Source organism: Delphinapterus leucas, chromosome 2 (assembly GCF_059928025.1).
Source record: "Delphinapterus leucas isolate spDelLeu-1000000601 "Yukka" chromosome 2, BTC_Dleu_Yukka2, whole genome shotgun sequence".
Classification (NCBI taxonomy): domain Eukaryota; kingdom Metazoa; phylum Chordata; class Mammalia; order Artiodactyla; family Monodontidae; genus Delphinapterus; species Delphinapterus leucas.
The window spans coordinates 40,882,313-40,901,198 of NC_143130.1; the positions used below are offsets into that span (position 1 = coordinate 40,882,313).

The following is an 18,886-nucleotide window of genomic DNA, read 5'->3' on the forward strand; positions in this document are numbered from 1 at the left end:
TTGCAGTTGATTGATTGTCCAAATTTTGTGTGGTTTTTTAATTTTTTTAATTTTCAAAGCACTTTTCAGATATAATGTCTGATTAACACAGCTAGAGGCCTTTTTTTTTTTTTTGCCGTATGCGGGCCTCTCACTGTTGTGGCCTCTCCCGTTGTGGAGCGCAGGCTCAGCGGCCATGGCTCACGGGCCCAGCCGCTCCGCGCCATGTGGGATCTTCCCGGACCGGAGCACGAACCCGTGTCCCCTGCATCGGCAGGCGGACTCTCAACCACTGCGCCACCAGGGAAGCCCTAGAGGCCTATTTTTAAAAACTAGATTCTAATTAGACCTCAACTTTCAAGGTTATGACCTGTGTACACCCACTAGTTTCAGGGCATACATCAGTCTATCACTTAGCTTTGCCTTTGCTCCCTTGGGAGATAACATCTGGGTGGACTCAGGAGGAGCCCTGTGTTCCTTGAGTGGGATTCTGCCTGAAGTGGCTTCATGGGTTCTGGCTCTACTAGATTCTAACTTTGTGACTTAGGCAACCCTCCTAAAGACCTCCTTGTGCCTCAGTTTCTTCAGTTGTAAAACAGGGATGATACCATATTTAATTGATTCTTAGACTCCCTTTTTGGGTAATATTTATAACTTTACATATCAAATCCAAATTTGTCTTACAGTCAATGGCATTTCACAGTTTAATTAGCATTTCAACATTTTCCTTTTTAGTGATACATAAAATAATGGTGTGATTTATAATCAAAGAGTCTTGGCATCTACCATTCACGGTTATTTTGAGGATTGGAGTTAGTGGGTAACTGCTTAGCTCAATAAATGATGATTTTTGTCTTTATTTTTACTTTTTTCCTACAGTTCTCTCTGCCTTCTATATTACCCCCTTAACTTCACCCTTTACACACCTGCCTAATGACATATTAAAAGTGTGTTTTTGACTAACTCCCTTGTTTGAATTTTTCAGTGGCTCTGTATCCCCCCATAGCAGTGATTCTTCTTCTTCTTTTTTTTTTTCTTTTTTGCGGTACGCGGGCCTCTCACTGTTGTGGCCTTTCCCGTTGCGGAGCACAGGTTCCAGACGCGCAGGCTCAGCGGCCATGGCTCACGGGCCCAGCCGCTCCGTGGCATGTGGGATCTTCCCGGACCGGGGCACAAACCCGTGTCCCCTGCATCGGCAGGCGGACTCTCAACCACTGCACCACCAGGGAAGCCCTATTTCCTGCATCATTTTATTTTATCTTTAAATAGTATGTCAGGTAAGAACTCTTGTTCTCCCCATTTTACAGATGGAGAAACTGAGCTTTAGAGCTAGGATGCCTCAGTTTCTCCAAAGTCTCACAACTAGTAAGTGGCAGAGACAGAATTCAGACCCTGGACTCTGATTTCAGAGCCTGCACTCTCCACACAGCTATACTCCCTTAGTGTCCTCTCCTGCTTTAGCATCCTCAATGTGGTAAGAATGTATTAAGCTCATGTTTTGTTAACAGATAACCAGCCAGAGAGAGGATAAAATTCAAGAGAACAAAGCCTGGACCATTTTCTTTACAAAGTGTTGTGCTTAGCATTTGGGACCAATATTGCAAACAGGCAGGAAATGAGGGAGGATGAAACAGTAGACAAAAAAGAAAGTCCTGCTAGAACATTTTTAAAAAATTACTTCACAGAGAACTCTGACTCATTATAGGAATTTTTTTTTTTTTAAGGAAGGAGTAAAATGCAATGAGTATACTTGGCTACAGTCAACAATACATACTCAAGAACACAAAACAGGACTTGCCTGGTGGCGCAGTGGTTAAGAATCTGCCTGCCAATGCAGGGGACACGGGTTTGAGCCCTGGTCTTGGAGGATCCCACATGCTGCGGAGCAACTAAGTCCATGCACCACAACTACTGAGCCTGTGCTCTAGAGCCCGTGAGCCACAACTACTGAGCCCGCGTGCCACAACTACTGAATCCCGTGCGCCTAGAGCCCGTGCTCCGCAACAAGAGAAGCCACCACAATGAGAAGCCCGCACACCACAACGAAGAGAAGCCCCCGCTCGCCGCAACTAGAGAAAGCCCGCGCGCAGCAACAAAGACCCAATGCAGCCAAAAATAAATAAATAAATAAATTTATTTTTTAAAAGAGCACAAAACATAAAACCAGCAAGTGAGTAATCCTTTTTAAAGAAGAAGAATTATTAGGAGAGCATAAAGAATAGTTTTTTGTTTTGTTTTGTTTGGAGACTTTACCATGATTTTTTTCTTTTTTAATTTTATTTATTTTTTGGCTACATTGGGTCTTCGTTGCTGTGCACGGGCTTTCTCTAGTTGCAGCAAGTGGGGGCTACTCTTCATTGCGGTGCGTGGGCTTCTCATTGCAGAGGCTTCTCTTGTTGCAGAGCGTGGGCCCTAGGCACGTGGGCTTCAGTAGTTGCAGCTTGTGAGCTCAGTAGTTGCAGTGTGCAAGCTCTAGGGCACACGGGCTTCAGTAGTTGTGGTGTGCAGGCTCAGTAGTTGAGGTGTGTGGGCTCTAGGGCTCAGGCTCAGTAGTTGTGGCGCATGGCCTTGGTTGCTCCACGGCATGTGGGATCTGCCTGGACCAGGGATAAAACCCATGTCCCCTGCATTGTCAGGCAGATTCTTAACCACTGCACCACCAGGGAATTCCCTGAAGAATAGTTAATGAGTTACTGAGTGACTTGCCATTTCCCTTGCCTGGATAGCGTCTCTTCCATTTACTGGTTAGTTTAAGGCCCAGCCTTGTCTAAAATTCCACAGCATTTTGTACTTGGGTCACAGTCTTCCTTTTATTATAGTTAATTCCATGCATGTTTTATCTTCCCTCCTTGACTAAGCCCTTTGAGGCCAGGGTCCAAATCTTATCTTCATTTCTTCCTTCTGGCTTTAACATTCTGTGATGTTAAGTATATTTAAAGACAGATATTGATGGGACTTTGCTGGTAGTCCAGTGGTTATGATTCAGCACTTCCAGTGCAGGGGTCACGGGTTCTAACCCTGGTCAGGGAGCTAAAATCCCACATGCCGTGCGGCGCGGCCAAGGAAATATTAAAAAAATTAAAAATAAAATAAAAATAGACATTGTTACAGATCACATTCTTTTAGTGAAAATGAGTGAATACTTGAACCTAATACATTATCTTGTTTGTGGGGGTACAGTGGGCTCACATATACATACTTAGTATATACAGATTCATCTCTAACCATTTGGCAAGAAGAAAGAGAATTAAATTCTAAATACAGAATGATTCTGTCCACAATTCTACTCCCTTAGTCTGTGCCTGGAATGAGTGTGAGAGGGAAGATTTGAATCCGCTCTTCTTTGCCTCTCCTCTCATGTGCCTGTCATGTGCCTCCCATGAGCATCTTACTGTGTTTAGAGTAATTTTAATCCTTAAAGATACAATACAGATTTTCAATCTGTGTGGTCCCTAAACAACAAGCCAGCCACTTTATCTAGTACTTAACTGAGGACAAAAAAAAGTAATCAAGAGGAAAGACTAGCCAGGTTGGACTGCATTGGTGATTTAAGGGATTTTGGCTATGCATAGTTTCCATCTTACTTGGTGACTTTAGAACTTAAACCTTATATAAGATGAGATTCCACTGTTTTCTCATTTTTTCATTGTGTGATCATGTGAGTGAAAGAGAAAGACAGAAAATCAAGGGCTAGGGATTGGGTCTTATGGAATTTCATGACAAGACATCTGGAGAAAACTGTGGAAAATGTCTAGTCTAAAAACCAAGGAAGGTCATGAAAGTGGTTCAGGAGACACTAATAGCAAGGAAAAGAGAAAAACAGAACTTTACAAAGCAGATTGCTTTCTCTGCCTGCTCTCTTTACTTTAGCAGAGCATACCAGGTTTCTGGAAGGCATTTTTATGCCCTCTTCCCCTTTTCATTTCTTTCTAAAATGGATAATATGGGAACTAGAGACTTACTTTGGAAAAAATGACTCTCAGATGTTTCTCTTCCCCTATCAGTACTGAGTCCACTTGGAGCATCCTCCTACCCTTTTGCCTATTAATAGCCACCACACCCCCTAGCGTAGACAAAGAGATGATGCATACCCCATCCCACCAAGAATCTCTTCCCTCCTTACTCTCTGGAGGCCTTTCCTAGGAACTGATGAAACCAACCAAGCTTTTTGACTTGGGGTAGAAAAAGTTATTAGCACTTAGATTTTATATAGTAGACTAGATATTTTATTAGTGATTAACAGTTCTTTTTTAAAACTTGAATGTTGCAATATTGGCATCCTCCGGTTCCAGTACAAGCACTGTGACCATGCTCTTTTGTATTTGATGAGCATTTTATTGTCTTCTCTGTGGTAATAGTTGTTTTTTTTTTTTTTTTTTTTTTTTTGCGGTATGTGGGCCTCTCACTGCTGTGGCCTCTCCCGCTGCGGAGCACAGGCTCCGGACGCGCAGGCTCAGCGGCCATGGCTCATGGGCCCAGCAGCTCCGCGGCATGTGGGATCTTCCTGGACCGGGGCACGAACCCGTGTCCCCTGCATCGGCAGGCGGACTCTCAACCACTGCGCCATGAGGGAAGCCCCGTAATAGTTGTTTTAAGAAAGATATGAGGGACGTCCCCGGTGGCGCAGTGGTTAAGAATCTGCCTGCCAATGCAGGGGACACGGGTTTGAGCCCTGGTCCGGGAAGATCCCACATGCCACGGAGCAATGAAGCCCATGTGCCACAACTACTGAGCCTGCACTCTAGAGCCCACGAGCCGCAACTACTGAGCCCGTGTGCCACAACTGCTGAAGCCCGCATGCCTAGAGTCTGTGCTCTGCAACAAGAGAAGCCACCACAATGAGAAGCCCGCACACTGCAACCAAGAGTAGCCCCCGCTCGCCACAACTAGAAAAAAAAAAAAAGCCCGTGCACAGCAATGAAGACCCAACACAGCCAAATAAAAATAAAAAATAAAAAAAATAAAAAAAGATATGAGAGTATGGATACGAAGTGGGGATGTAAGCCCTTGTCTTGTGTGATACAGCAGGCTTTCATCCTCCAATGCAGAATACCTGGAGAGGGATTGATCTAGTTTAGAGATTTCTGTGGATATGATTGAGCTTGGAGTGTGGTGAGTGTTGACATGTCACTACCCTTTCTGCCCATGGAGTTCCGCTAGATGGGTTCCTGCCATCCCAATATAGAACTGCATTTTACGATAGAAACAGTATTATTCATGGTACTTAGTTGTAGATGCAGGGGTGCTTTATGGTATCACATTCTAGGTAACATGGATTTGAGTCAGCTTTTGTGTCCTGCTTGCATGAGAACCTTATTTATTATAACTATAGAAAAATACATTGTAACTTTAATATTTAAAAATAAACTTTTGGAACATGGCCAGCAATGTCTGGAGACTGTATTTTTACTGGAGGAAAAAGAGTGATGTTTGTTATCTTCAAGCTCCAGGTCAGTTTGCTTTTAGTGATTGCTGGAGGACAGAGGGAACAACAAGTGCCCAGTGAACTGAGAAGGTATCTTGAGACTGAAAGACAAGACAGGCAGCTCTATATAATCGATGGATCAGTTTATTATAGGGTAATTCACTCACAGGGTGGGATCGGGCAGTGATCTGGAAGCATTTGCAGCTACACTCCACACTGCCGAGGGGCCCTTGGGACAGTTTCATAGTTAACCTAGTGTAGGGGGGTATGTGCTCGGAAATGGGACATGCATTCCTAAGTCAAGATTTATGAATGGGTTACTAGTCTCATGGGTAACCAGGTATATGTCAGCAGAGGTCTTCATCATTGTTTGGGAACTAACAGAGCATAGAGGCCACCTGGTCAGAATGATTATTAAACAATATCTATTACATACCAATCCCCTGACAACAGAAGTGATTACTGCACAGTACAGTCCCGGGTAGGATCAGCAGAAGGACAGGAGGAACTGTATGTGCCCAGGATGGCATCAGTTATGCTAACAGCCGTAGACAGTGATGGCTTCTGTTGACCTGGGATTGGATTCAGAACTTTTTTATCTTCAGTGAGAAACATAACCAAGGATGAACTTTTGAAGATCCTGGAATCCTCTATTCTTGGATAGGTTTGTTGAAACTGACTTGTCTCCACCCCCTGTAGTTCCAGAGCTGTGTCCCTAAGGAGCACCTCTGTCCTTGAAGTGACACTTTTATTTTCCCTTTTAGACTGTATCAATCCTGACATGAAACGAGCAAGCTCATTTTAACCCACTTTTATCTGTGGAGGTTAACTCTTGTGTCCCAGGCAGTTAGAGTGTGCTTCTCAGTGCTAGAATGGGAAGCCAGGCCAACTCAAAAGGCCTGTGTCTCCTCAAAATCAGGACTTGTGAACCAGATGAGCCTCTTTCATCCATTCAACCAGATTTATGAAGTACCGCTGTTACGAAGCACAGTGCTTGGCACTGGAGACCCAGAGAAGAATATGACATAGATTTTGCCTTCAAGGAAAAATCATGGTGGAGGAGAAGAACAGACAAGTGAAAAATATGACAGTGCACTGAATTGAGTGCCTCAGGAGAGATGCATACTAGGCACAGCAGTATCACTGAGAAGAGGGTGATTATCTTAGCCTAGAGAGGTCCTTAGTCTTTCTTGAATTTACTCGGCCCAAGTCTTAAGTATTCATCACCTCAAATCTTGGAAGAATGGTTTTGCAGTCTCTGATTTTTACAGAACTGCTAACAGGATCAGCATGAAGAATGGTAGAAGGTAGTGAGGGTTAGTATTAGCAATTCTCAGCAGAGTTCTCAGCATTACAAGCCCTTGTTCAATTAGAGAAGTGCTTTCTTTCCATCAGGAAGTCCCAGCAGGTTAAACAGTCATTTAACTCTCCTTCGATGCTTCCCAGTGTTATTTTCACCTTTCTGTGCATTTTTCACAGTGGAACTGCTTACCAAGCCTTTGTTGGCACAGAACCTCTGATTCAAGCCCTTCAGAACAGGAGAGTCACACCTTCCAGGAGTCCCAAAGCTGTACCTAAGCTCTATTGAATGCTCAACATGCACCAGATTTATTCTTATTTCATCTGTTAGTAAACTGGGTCACAGGAACACTTCCTGAGGGAGCCCAGGGTACAAACTTATAGGTCTCTATCCTGATCAGGACATTTCATATTGCCTCTAGGGAATGAGATGGGGAAGGTCTCAAACAGTTAGCTTATACTGACAGAAAAGAATACAGGGGCCACATTGGATGCCCAGTGGATCCAGTTATAGAAGCAAGTACCTTCAACAGAGGGAGGATGATGTGACAGCTTCCTGGAAAAGAAAAATGAAGGAGACGGATGTCCAGATGTGTGGGGAGGAGAGAATAGAGTCTCGATAGCAGGTTAAATTGCCTTCAGAGGAATAGACATCTTGACTGGTAATCATTCCTACTTTTTGACTGTTTTGAGGGTTGTTGTTTTTCTCTTTAATTAATTTACTTTTTAAATTTTGGCTGCACCAGGTCTTAGTTGCGGCATGTGGGATCTTTCTTGTGGCATGCAGACTTCTTAGTTGTGGCATGCATGTGGGATCTAGTTCCCTGATCAGGGATCGAATCCAGGCGCCCTGCATTGGGAGTGCAGAGTTTTACCCACTGGACCACCAGGGAAGTCCCTTTAAGGGGTTTTAAGAGACAGAATTATAAACACCAACTTTCACTCATTAAAGTGTGGCCATAAATTTATGTATCTTGATCTTGTAAAACACAGTTTCCAACCAGCATTTTACCTGTTAACATTTCAGATTCATCACCCAAAGTATTTCCTCTGTTGCCTTCCCCTCACATCAAGATAACCTATTTGTTTATTAGGGTTATCGTAATCTTTTTATTCAGATTAAACTCTTCCCTGTTGTGATTACTCTTGGGTCAAATTACCAGGGGATTTGCCAGGAACTAAGAAATCAGTAACACTTTTGTTTAAACACTTCTGAATGAATTTTGCTAGAGAGCTATGAATTACTATTACTTGATAATTGATATTTGTTCAGTGCACACTGCGTTAAGCTGGGTTTAGGGCTCTTGAGAACCTTTACCTCTTTGCTATCTTCTATTCTTGTGGTTTTTATTGCCACCTACATGACTCAGGTTTCAGATTTCTTTTTCCCCCACATCAGTTGATTTGTTGGTTTGTTGGTTTGATCCTTTAACCCTCAGTGTTCTCTGAGGTACTTACCTACGTTTCTGCTAGCATCCTTAAGATCAGTCCATCAGTCAGCTCCTGTCATTTAACAGAACCATTCTTTGTGATCTCTTTTTTCTAGGGTTTTTTTTTTTTTTTTCAGTACGCGGGCCTCTCACTGTTGTGGCCTCTCCCGTTGCGGAGCACAGGCTCCGGACACGCAGGCTCAGCGGCCATGGCTCACGGGCCCAGCCGCTCCGCAGCATGTGGGATCCTCCTGGACCGGGACACGAGCCCGTGTCCCCTGCATCGGCAGGCAGACTCTCAACCACTGCGCCACCAGGGAAGCCCTTTTTTCTAGTTTTTTAAGTACACGAGTTTGGTATTGATTCTTGGCTGCCTTCTCCCCACACTCATGCTTGGCAACCTCCAGCTTTCTCAAGGCCCCTCTATCTCCACTCAAAGAAATGTCACCCATCTTTCATGGTCCACTTCATAGTCAGTGGAAGGAAGTCTTCACTGACTTGTCAGGTTAACATGGGCCGCTGGTGAGCTCATCCCTAGTTGCTCATCCTTTGCTCATTTACACTGCACGAGTCACTGTGCTTACCAAAGGTCAGTTGTGATTGTTTGAGACCTGTTGATGCCAGTTATATTGGTATTGTAAATAAGTAACTTAATTAATCATATACAGCTAAACCATGAGTGAGGAAAGAGACTTGTTCTATGAAAACTTAACTTGCTTTGGAAAGGCAAGTTACTTAAAAAAGGAAATGAAGTTGAATTAGGTTTGGACAGGATAACTGTAGGAGACTAGAGGCGGAGGACTCTTAAAATCTAGAAAAATTCTGTGCTTCCTGTTTCACAGTAGTCTGAGTTCTGCCTCTCCTTTAGAGAAACTGGAAATTGTGGATGATACATTATGAGTGAACTTTATACAAGAAAAAAGGCATAGATCTCTAGCTAGCAGGAAAGAACCTTTGGGCTCTACATCAAAAATTTGATGGCTCTCAAGGTAGTGTTTATAGCAGATGATTATGGGCTTGGACATTGGGGAAAACGTCACAATAAAAGTCAGAATAACTTATCTTTATTACATGGGTTGTCGGTTTTAAATGCTATCCATTGAGGGTAAGGAAAACAGTGTTATTATTCTGCCTCCCTCTTTTTTTCCCCTGTCTTCCTAATTTTTGGCTAGCTGTAGCTTTCTACATTGTCAAAACATATAGCATGGGCATTCTGTTGTCACTCTAATCCCATTTGTCTTAGTCCTACCATTAAGGGGATTCAGTGCTAACCGCCAGTCTTTCTGCCACGATTTTTCCAGTCACCTCTTGGTTAGCAGAAGTGTTTTCTTCTGTAGATTCCTCAAAAAAGACTCATGGGAACAATATTTCCTATTCTGTTACTCTTGATTGACAGTCACCTAGGTGTAAAATTCTTGGGTTTACCCTTTGTCTCCTTGGGAATTTTTGTAAGTATTGCTCCTTTTTCTGCTAGCATTGAATTTTACCGTTGAAATTTTCAAGATTTTGTCCCTCTTTTAAGTGATTTGATCTTTTTGCCTGGTTGCAGAAATTGAGAAATCTTACCTTCAAAGTCTATCTTGGCACTGATTGTTCTGGGTCAGTTTTTCCCTGCAATACAATGTGCCCTTTCAAGAACATCTTGAATTATATTTTTACATCATCTTTATGAACTGAGTCTTTACATATTTGTTCTGTTTCTATGTTACAGTTTTCTTTTATGCATATGTTATATCTCCTTTGCTGTCTTCTGTAACTCATTTTCTCCCTATTCCTTTTAATTCTTTTTTTCATTTGATTTTAGTTGCTTTTTAAAAATGTCTCCCCTTTTTGTTCCTCCCTATATTTTCAGCAGTCTCTCCTGCCTTTTCTTCCTTCCAGTTTCATCTTCTTTTCTGTGTTTTTTCCCTTCCACTTATGTCTTCTCTTCTTCTTGTCTCCCTGCCTCTCCCATAAACTCTTGCACTTCTGCTTTGAGCTCTTGCTTCATAGTTTTTTTTTTTCAGTTTTGTAAAGTATTTTATTACATTTTATCTGCTGTATCACAGCATTTTTCTGGTGTGTAGTCTTAGTCTTCCTTTTGGGTTTCCTGTTTCTTTCCTAATTTTTTTCTTGTTTCATCTTTATATAGATCCTGTGCAGATTTCATTTTTATAACTCATCTTTAAATAGGTGAGTTTTTCAGGGACCAGCTGTTTGCAGGATGCTTGTTTAGGGGAGGTCCCAAGTCTATGTTCCAGGCTGGCTGCAGTTGTTCTCATGATTTCATGTTCCGGGTGAGTTCCTTTACCCTTTGTTTCTACCTAGCCAAGAGAGGTGGGTGTCTGCAATTTTTCCACCATGCAAAGGCTATCTTCTCCGCTGCCACAGAGACTGGCTCTGTGAGGCAAATAGAGCTTGTTTGGATGGTTTCTCATTTAGCCCCAACTCCAGGTCCAAAGAAGTTCCTGTCTTCCAAAAACAAGGAATCTGTTTGGTCCCAGAGGGTGTGTTCTTTACCTACAAAAAGTATATTTTTGCAGATCTTCCTGAGCTCTCCAGCTCCCGTGTCCTCTCTCGGTAGCATCCTTTCTTCTTCTCAAAAGGAAAAGAGCCCTTGCTTGAGCTCCCTGCTTTTGACAGCTTTTACACCTATTGGCGCCTGGGATTGTGGTTATCTCCTTTTTTTTTTAATGTATTTATTTATTTTTTAATTTTTGGCTGTGTTGGGTCTTTGTTGCTGTGCGCAAGCTTTCTCTAGTTGCGGCGAGCGGGGGCTACTCTTCGTTGTAGTGTGCGGACTTCTCATTGTCATGGCTTCTCTTGTTGCAGAGCACAGGCTCTAGGCGCATGGGCTTCAGCAGTTGTGGCATGCGGGCTCAGTAGTTGTGGCTGGCGGGCTCTAGAGCGCAGGCTAAGTAGTTGTGGCGCATGGGCTTAGTTGCTCCGCGGCATGTGGGATCTTCCCGGACCAGAGCTCGAACCCGTGTCCCCTGCATTGGCAGGCGGATTCTTAACCACTGTGCCACCAGGGAAGCCCTGTGGTTATCTTCTAATTTTGTTGAAAATGGAGTTTGCATTTTTATTTATTTCTCCTTTTTTGCACTTGAAACACATTTTGAATAGCATTTAAAAATTATGACTTCATGATGCAGTGTTCAAATCAAAAGTCTTAACTGACATTATCTATTAACCAACCGCTGGTCCCCATGATATCCTCTGTTAGGCCTTTTACTACACCTTCTCCATAAAGCCTCCACCACCACACTGTCATCCATCTTTTAAGCACCTGAAGCCCACGGAAGATGCTATGAAGATGCTTTTCAGACTTATGAAAAGCCTTTTATTGGGCTTCCCTGGTGGCGCAGTGGTTGAGAGTCCGCCTGCTGATGCAGGGGACGTGGGTTCGTGCCCCAGTCCGGGAGGATCCCACATGCCGCGGAATGGCTAGGCCCGTGAGCCATGGCCGCTGAGCCTGCGCGTCCAGAGCCTGTGCTCTGCAACAGGAGAGGCCACAACAGTGAGAGGCCCGCGTACAGCAAAAAAAAAAAAAAGCCTTTTATTCATTCAACATGCCTACTCCACACTGGGCATTGTTCTAGGCCTTGGGGATAAAGCATGGAAGACTTTCTACTAGACCTTTGACACACCCTGTTCAGATGAAGAGGGTGGAAGACTTAGTTTGGGATTTTGAGGAGGGAGTATGGTGGAAAGGGTAGAACATGAGCTCTGGAGTCAGACAGACCTAGATTCAGTGATCAGTTCTGCTACTAAATATGTGACATTGGGATAGTTTATTGACTTTTCCATGTATCGTTTTACCTCAGATGGATGTTTTAAAATTAAAATAAGTTACGTATAAAGTGCTCAGCACATAGTAGATGCTCAACAAGTACTACTTCCCCTATGAAAAAGGGGTTCATTAAACAAAAGGAATAAATACTAGGAGTACTGGTATAGAGACCTATTTTTTAAAATTGTGGTAACATTTACATAACATAAGGTTTACTGTCTTCATTTTTAAATGTACTGTTCAGTAGTGTTAAATGTGTTCACATTTTTGTGCAGCCCATCTCCAGAGCTCTTCATCTTGCAAAACTGAAACTCTATACCCATTAAACAACACTCCCCGTTCCCTCCTCCCCTCAGTCCCTGGCAACCACCATTCTACTTTCTACCTCTATGATTTTGACTACTAGGTACTTATATAAATGGAATTATACTATATTTGTCCTTTTATGTCTGGCTTATTTCACTTAGCATAATATCCTCAAGGTTCATCCATGTTGTAGCTTGTTTCAGAATTTTCTGAATAATATTCCATTGCATGTATATTCCGCATTTTGTTTATCTGTTCGTCCATTGATGGACACTTGGGTTGCTTCCTACTTTTGGCTATTGTGAATAATGCTGCTATGAAGATAGGTATACAAATATCTCTTTGAATCCTTCTTTTCAATTCTTTTGGGTATAAACCCAGAAGTAATATGGTAATTCTATTTTTAATTTTTTAAGGAAACACAATACTATTTTTGGAAGCCTATTTCTTGATGGGGAAGTATAAACAGTGTAGTCCCCCAGGGCATAATTTTAAGACCAGTCTTGTTTAACATTTTGTAAATTATCTGTATATGAGAGTTTCACTATTAAATTGCCATTGCATGTAGATAATGAAATAGTTCATATTGTGTAAAATTTTAAAACACCTCATGTGAGTGTATATGTAGACATAAAAGTGGTTAATAAGCCTTAATTAATGTAAGCAAACGTATTTTATTTGTATTTGAATGTATGCTTTATTACACTCCCTCCTCGAGGTCAGAAGAAATACCCTAGTTACATCTGTTAGTATATTCCCCTCACTTATTATGGGCAAAATATGGAGAACTGATGTGTCAGAAAACTTCATGTGTCAAAAATACACGTGCACAAACTTGCAGACATGTCTTTTTTCTTGACTGTCCATAGCCTGTGGAGTATATTGGCCCTCAAATCCTCCATAGTTTAGTCTGGACTTTACGCCAATAGGGTCTCAGCTGAAGACAGTTTTTTCCCCCGGAGATATTTGATCATGTGTGGAGACGTTTTTGTTGTCACAGGTGAAGGAGTGCTACTGGAATCTAGTGCGCAGAGCCAGGGATACTGCTAAACATGCTGCGATGCACGGGACAGCTCCCCACAATAGAAAACCCTCCAGCCCCAGATGGCAATAGTGCCCAAGTTGAGAGACCTTGCCTTAGACCCAAACTACCTTCTCAGCATCATCCTCAGCCTCTCTTTTGCATAAACCTGACCTTCTAGCCAGACCCAGGTGCTCCTCAGACCATACACCAGCTGAATTGCTTCCTCCAGTGCCTTTCACCTGAAATCCTCCTCCCTGCTTCTCTGATGGCAGACCCAGCTTCAGTTCTCTCACTGTCTCGGTGAAACTGGCTCTGGTCTCTCTAGCCATTGCTGTCTTCCTTCCCTGACCTCCTGTAGGACTATCCCACTAATCTGGCGATTGGTTAACAATACAAAGTGGTACTTGCTGTCTTTCCAACTTAATTGAAAGTGCTTTGAAAGCCATGTCGATAGGACTTGATTTGAAATATGAAGTACCACCCCTTACATACCCCAGTGGGCACCTTGACCCACCTGGGGCTTCCCATGGCAGCTTTCCTGCCACTGTGGGATAGAGTGGTTTAGTCAGCGCAATAGTCGGCTGTCACAGCAGTCTGAGACTCAGCTTTGTTGGGAGAAGTACTAGCTAGATGGAAGGCCCACGTGTGAGCCTCATGACCAAAAAAGTATTCACCCTGAACATGGTTTCTTATCTAAAGCTGGAAGATATGGGATGAGGACGGGTGCCAAGAAACGGGCCTGTTTTGCCTCCAGCGGAGCACAGACTGGAGGATCTTATTGAAGCCTGGGGGATAACATATTTCACATGGAAATGTGCGTGGACAGGAATTGTTCTGTCATAGCTGGACTGACTTAATGCCAGTCGGTGTTTATGATGATAACACTAGTAATGAAAGGCATCATTATTTTTTTAGAACCCAGTGTGTGCCAGGCACCGGGTAGGTGCTTCACACAGGTTGTCTCCTTCAGCCCTCACCACAATCCTGGAAGGAAGCTGAAGCACTGAAAGGATGATTTGCCCAAGGTCACCCAGCTAATAACAAAGAGCAGAGCTGAAATTTAAACACAGTCTGACTTCAAATGAAGCCTGTGCTCTCAGCCACCACCTTGTGTGTAGCCAGGCCCTTCTGCACTGCTTTTGAAAGAGATTTGTGTCTTGATATGCCGGGATGTGGGGGGGGGGAATCCCCTGTGGTCTCTGAGACATTTGTTGTGAATCAGGTGCCAGTGTCAAGTATGACCACCCTGCTGCTACAAGAAAGCACACAAGGTTTCCTTTGGGTCCACGCTGTCACTCCCACAAAGGGCTCTAACCCTTCTTCTTTTTGTTTCCCCTTCAGGTGCACTACATTCTTCAGGAGGTGGTGATGGGTGGGATGGTGTTGGAAACAAACATGAATGAAATTGTGGCTCAGATTGAAGCTCAGAACAGGCTGGAGAAATCCGAGGTGAGATGCAGCTGTAATTTTGCCCTGGCTGGTTAGAGAAGACGTGGGCAGAAGGAGGAATGGCTAATGTGTGGGTTTGGGTTGCTGTGGATCCTTAGCAGGGTTTTCTACTCATCCTCTTTCTTCCTTGAGTCTGTCGAAACTCATTGGTTTGAAGGCCAGCCATGAAGATTTAAAAGGTAAGAAAAAGGCTAAAAGTGTGAATGTAAAAGCCAGGTGGCACGGGAAGGCAAACAGCTTCTGGCTTGGGAGGTTATGGCCAATGTTTGTGGTTTCTAATTCCTCCTTCAAAGCCACGTGTTCCCTGGAGGGACCCAGAATCCCCTTCTCTGATTCCAGTGTGGTTTCTTAGTTTGTGTGCCTATGAGTGGTCTCCCAGCAGGCACTTCTCGTGGTTTCAGACCTCAGAGTTGCCAATTTCCTTATTTCCAGTTAGCCTTATAAAAAGCTACAGTAGAGTTTGGGCTGAGTTTGAAAATAGCATACCCCAGGTCCACCCCCACATAGTGCTGACTTTGATACAAATGCTCACAGTAAATTTCCATCCTTTTCCCCGAGGTCTCTCCGTCACCTTCGTCAGCCTTACCAGGGAGTAGAGGTTACAGGCATACACCTTCACACGTGGCAGAACAAGCAGAACAAATTACCTCTTCAATTATCTGAGTGTCTTAAAGAGCTTCATTGCTTTGTGTAACGGAACTTGATCTTGCGAAACCAGGAATGCTTCCTGTAAGGACTGGCAGTCCTGCTGAAGAAGCTTTTCCAGACCACAGCTATTGTGGCAACTATAGTTCTCTTAGAAATGTAGGCTGGGAAGCTTCCGGGAATAGTAAGTCAGAGGCAAGGGATTTGGAAACTAGAAGCAATGGAGACTTGCTGGGCGAGGGTGGAATTGGAGTCAGGATCCTGAAAAGTAGTCAAGAAGGACGAAATGGTTTTGAGAACATCCTTGTCGACTTCTCCCCCTCTCCGCACACCGGGGCCGAGCCTGGAGAGTGAGGGCTGACCGCAGGCACCTTTCCTCTCTGTTGCTCCCAGACCTTCTGTGTCTGTGGGTACACTCCACCTCCTACGTGTCCTTCTTCCCGTCTTGTGGCCACATGACATTTCCAAAGCCAGCTCTTGTCCATTTCATGGTATTAGTTGGCAAGCGGTTGTCCTAAGCTGTGACATTCCTTTTCCCTTTAAGAATTTCCCTGTGACTGCACTCCTCTGTAAGAGTCTTCAGTCTCTTGAGGAAAGGGTTTTGTTTAATTTTGTTTCATAAACCTGTTGCTGAATATGACTTGGTTAAACTTCCTTGGTTATTTCAACAGGCATCTACTGAACATCTACTGTGTGCCAGGCACTGTTGGCACTGGGGCTATAAAACTGCATAAGACACAACCCACCTTTAGGAGTGCAGATTGAGTCCCTGTACTATAGAACCTACTAACCTAAAGATTGTTGTGTTGGCCACCTTTGAGGCATAAGGAGGGAAAAATCAAAATGTGCATTGCATGTACTCGGTTTGGACATTTTCTAGCCCTCTTTCACTTGTTTTTATTTAAGCCTTAAGCAGATGACACTGAGGGTTTCTCTCATACCCACCTTCACGTCTCCCCAGGGTGGCCTTTCAGCAGCGCCCGCCCGGGCCGTGTCCGCTGTGAAAAACATCAACCTGCCGGAGATGCCTCGGAATATCAACATTGGCGATCTCAACATCAAAGTCCCCAACCTGTCCCAGTTTGTCTGAGAGTGGAAGATGGCTGAACTGAGTCCTTGGAACCAGCAAAGCTGAGCCAGTTCTGCAGCAAAGCCCGCTCTGCGCCCTAGAGGAGTCCTGCCTCGGGCCGTGGCCCCTGCTGTCCCGAAGTGGGAAGGAGTCCTGTGTCCACTGGCAGCCTGTGTGCTTGCTTCTCACATGTGCGGCCTTGCCTGTCTCTTGTACACACAGCCACTGCAGATGTGAGGGGCCCTGGCTTCCTCAGTAGGGGTCAGGTGCCCAAGCCACTCGCCCCCTTTACCTGCCACGTGCAGCCACTCCCAGGGATTGCAGACTGTAGTGAGAGGCCCCCCTGCTCCCAGAACCCCACCACGAGGATGTTCTCTGACGTGAGTCTTCAACTTTAGCACCACGAGGCTCCCTGAGGTCCTGTAGCATTGACTTTCCTGGTGAGGTGCCATAGCTAGAAAAAGGCTGACCCTCTAGATGTGGGGATGTGGTGAGTGGCAAACAAGGGCAGGATGTTATGAGATCCAGAGTTGCCTACTGACTCTACTAGAGTTGGCACACCCAGAATCCTTTTGTATAGCCACGCTGTCTCATCACTACCTCCTGCAGCATACACTCCCCGCTGCCACAGTCCTGGCCCTGCTCTCCCAGGTGTTTATGTGCAGGACACGATCCAAATCATAAGCCTGTTGTTTGCCTGCCCCCCACATTTCTGCCAATAGGGAGGGCACCCCCCCACAGCCAGAGGGGTCCCCCTCAAAGGGGAGGGGCCCTGTGTCTGTAGAAAGCAAAGCTGACAACATGTGGAACATCTAAGAATTATGACTCTTCCAGGTTTAAAATACATTCTCCTTCCGAGTAGCAGATGGGTCAGTTGCTGTGTTATGAATGATGAGTCTTCTTTGTACAGGAAACCCGCTGCTGTCTACACCAGCTTCTGGAGCATGAGAGCCTGAGCTGGGGTCATGTGTTCTGGACCTGGCACAGGGGAAGGCTGGGGACACGGGCATCCTGCTGGCTGAAACCGGTGGCAGTGCAGCATCTTCTCCCCAGTGTGCGAGGGGTCCCTGCCTGAGCTCACTCTGGGCACGCCCTGTTCCCCTCAGATGACAGTCCCCTAGAGCTAGCTGTGGAAACCTGTAAATGTTTACATTCGGTAAGAGCCTTTCTTCCTGTGGTTAACTTAAGAGCTGAAGCTGCTCCTTGAAGTAGTGCCTCTTACTCCTGCACTGCCTTGGGGCCAGGTCTCAGGTATGATGTTGAGCTGCCTTGAGATTATGGAGCTCGCTGCACCATCATGGTAAAGTCTCCCGGCCTGGGGACTTCTCGTGCCTGCCGGCCAGTGGCCCAAACTGTTTCCTCAGGCCTCCTGATGCTGTCGCAGAGCCCATCTGAGATGGTGCCCGGCAGGACCATGGTCAGGACCACGTCTTTTCCCACTTTGAATAGTGCTTCCTGTGCTTGGTGCCTTTTGCTCCCTGTAGCCTCTTAACCTCAGTCTTTTGGAACATCTCTGATAACCTCAGAGATGGGCAGTGTTGATCAGAATGTAGGCCCTTTTATGTTGGAAGAGGGAAATGTAGGTTTATATATCTATCTGATGTTAAAACCTCTGATATTCTTTTAAAGAGTTTAATTTTTATTTTTAACAGACATTTCAGTATATTCACATCCCTCTCACATTTGCTGAAAGTGATATAGGGAACAAAGAAGGAAAACGATATTTATTTTGCACCTCCTGTAAGGCGGCATGAGCGAGATCCTTCCACAATCCTTACAACAGACACTATCATCTCCATTTTGCAAGTCAAGAAAGTAAGACTCAGAGAGGTCAAGTAACCTGCTTTAGGTCACAAGGGCTAAGAATTGAGACTCTCTGTTTGCCTAAATCCACAGTTCATTTTTTTTCACTGCTCAAGATGGCTTCTCCCAATTTTATTTTCTTTCTTATGGATAAGGAAACCTCAAAAAGTATAGGTAGCTTCTCAGAAACTGTGATTAAAAACTGGCTTGGTAGCCAGTGAGAGCATCCAAGACTGTGAGCTGGGGGGTCCTCCGCATGCCTCCATTGAACTGGTTAGGAAGCAGAAGCCCGGAGTGTTTAGTGTTGTGTCCAGGGTCACAGAGCTAGAACCAAGTCAGTTTTCTTTTTTCTTTTTTAAAAATTTTTATTGGAGTGGAGTTGATTTACAATGTTGTGTTAGTTTCAGGTGTGCAGCAAAGTGAATCAGTTATACGTATACATATCAAGTTGTTTTTTTTGAGTTTGTTTCATGGCTTATTGCATTGCTGCCACATGTTCTGGATTTCCTGGAATAGTCTTTGAATGTTTTGCCTGCCAGAAACCAGTGATTCCCAAAAGCCACTGACCGGTCCTAGAGACTCCAGCAGTGGGCATCGCAACATCATCCCTCATACTGCTTCTAAAAATGACATAAAACTTGAGCCTGGTCTTTTGTTTGGAACACTTGATCCCTTTGGATGAGCC

General features: G+C 44.4%; 1 protein-coding gene across 2 annotated transcripts in view; it reads left to right on the forward strand.

Annotated features, from left to right (window-relative positions):
- Positions 1-17,259, forward strand: part of AP3S2 (adaptor related protein complex 3 subunit sigma 2) — a 58,031-nt gene extending 40,772 nt beyond the window's left edge. Inside the window, exons 5-6 of one of the 2 annotated variants that reach the window (XM_022563959.2) lie at positions 14,577-14,684; positions 16,291-17,259. In XM_022563959.2, coding sequence (XP_022419667.1) covers positions 14,577-14,684; positions 16,291-16,419 — 237 coding nt within the window. In that variant the 3' untranslated portion in view covers positions 16,420-17,259. Of the gene's footprint in view, positions 1-1,071; positions 4,559-14,576; positions 14,685-16,290 lie in introns of those variants that run through there. The other variant, XM_089906809.1, reaches the window with a different exon arrangement.
- Positions 17,260-18,886: the final 1,627 nt, after the last annotated feature.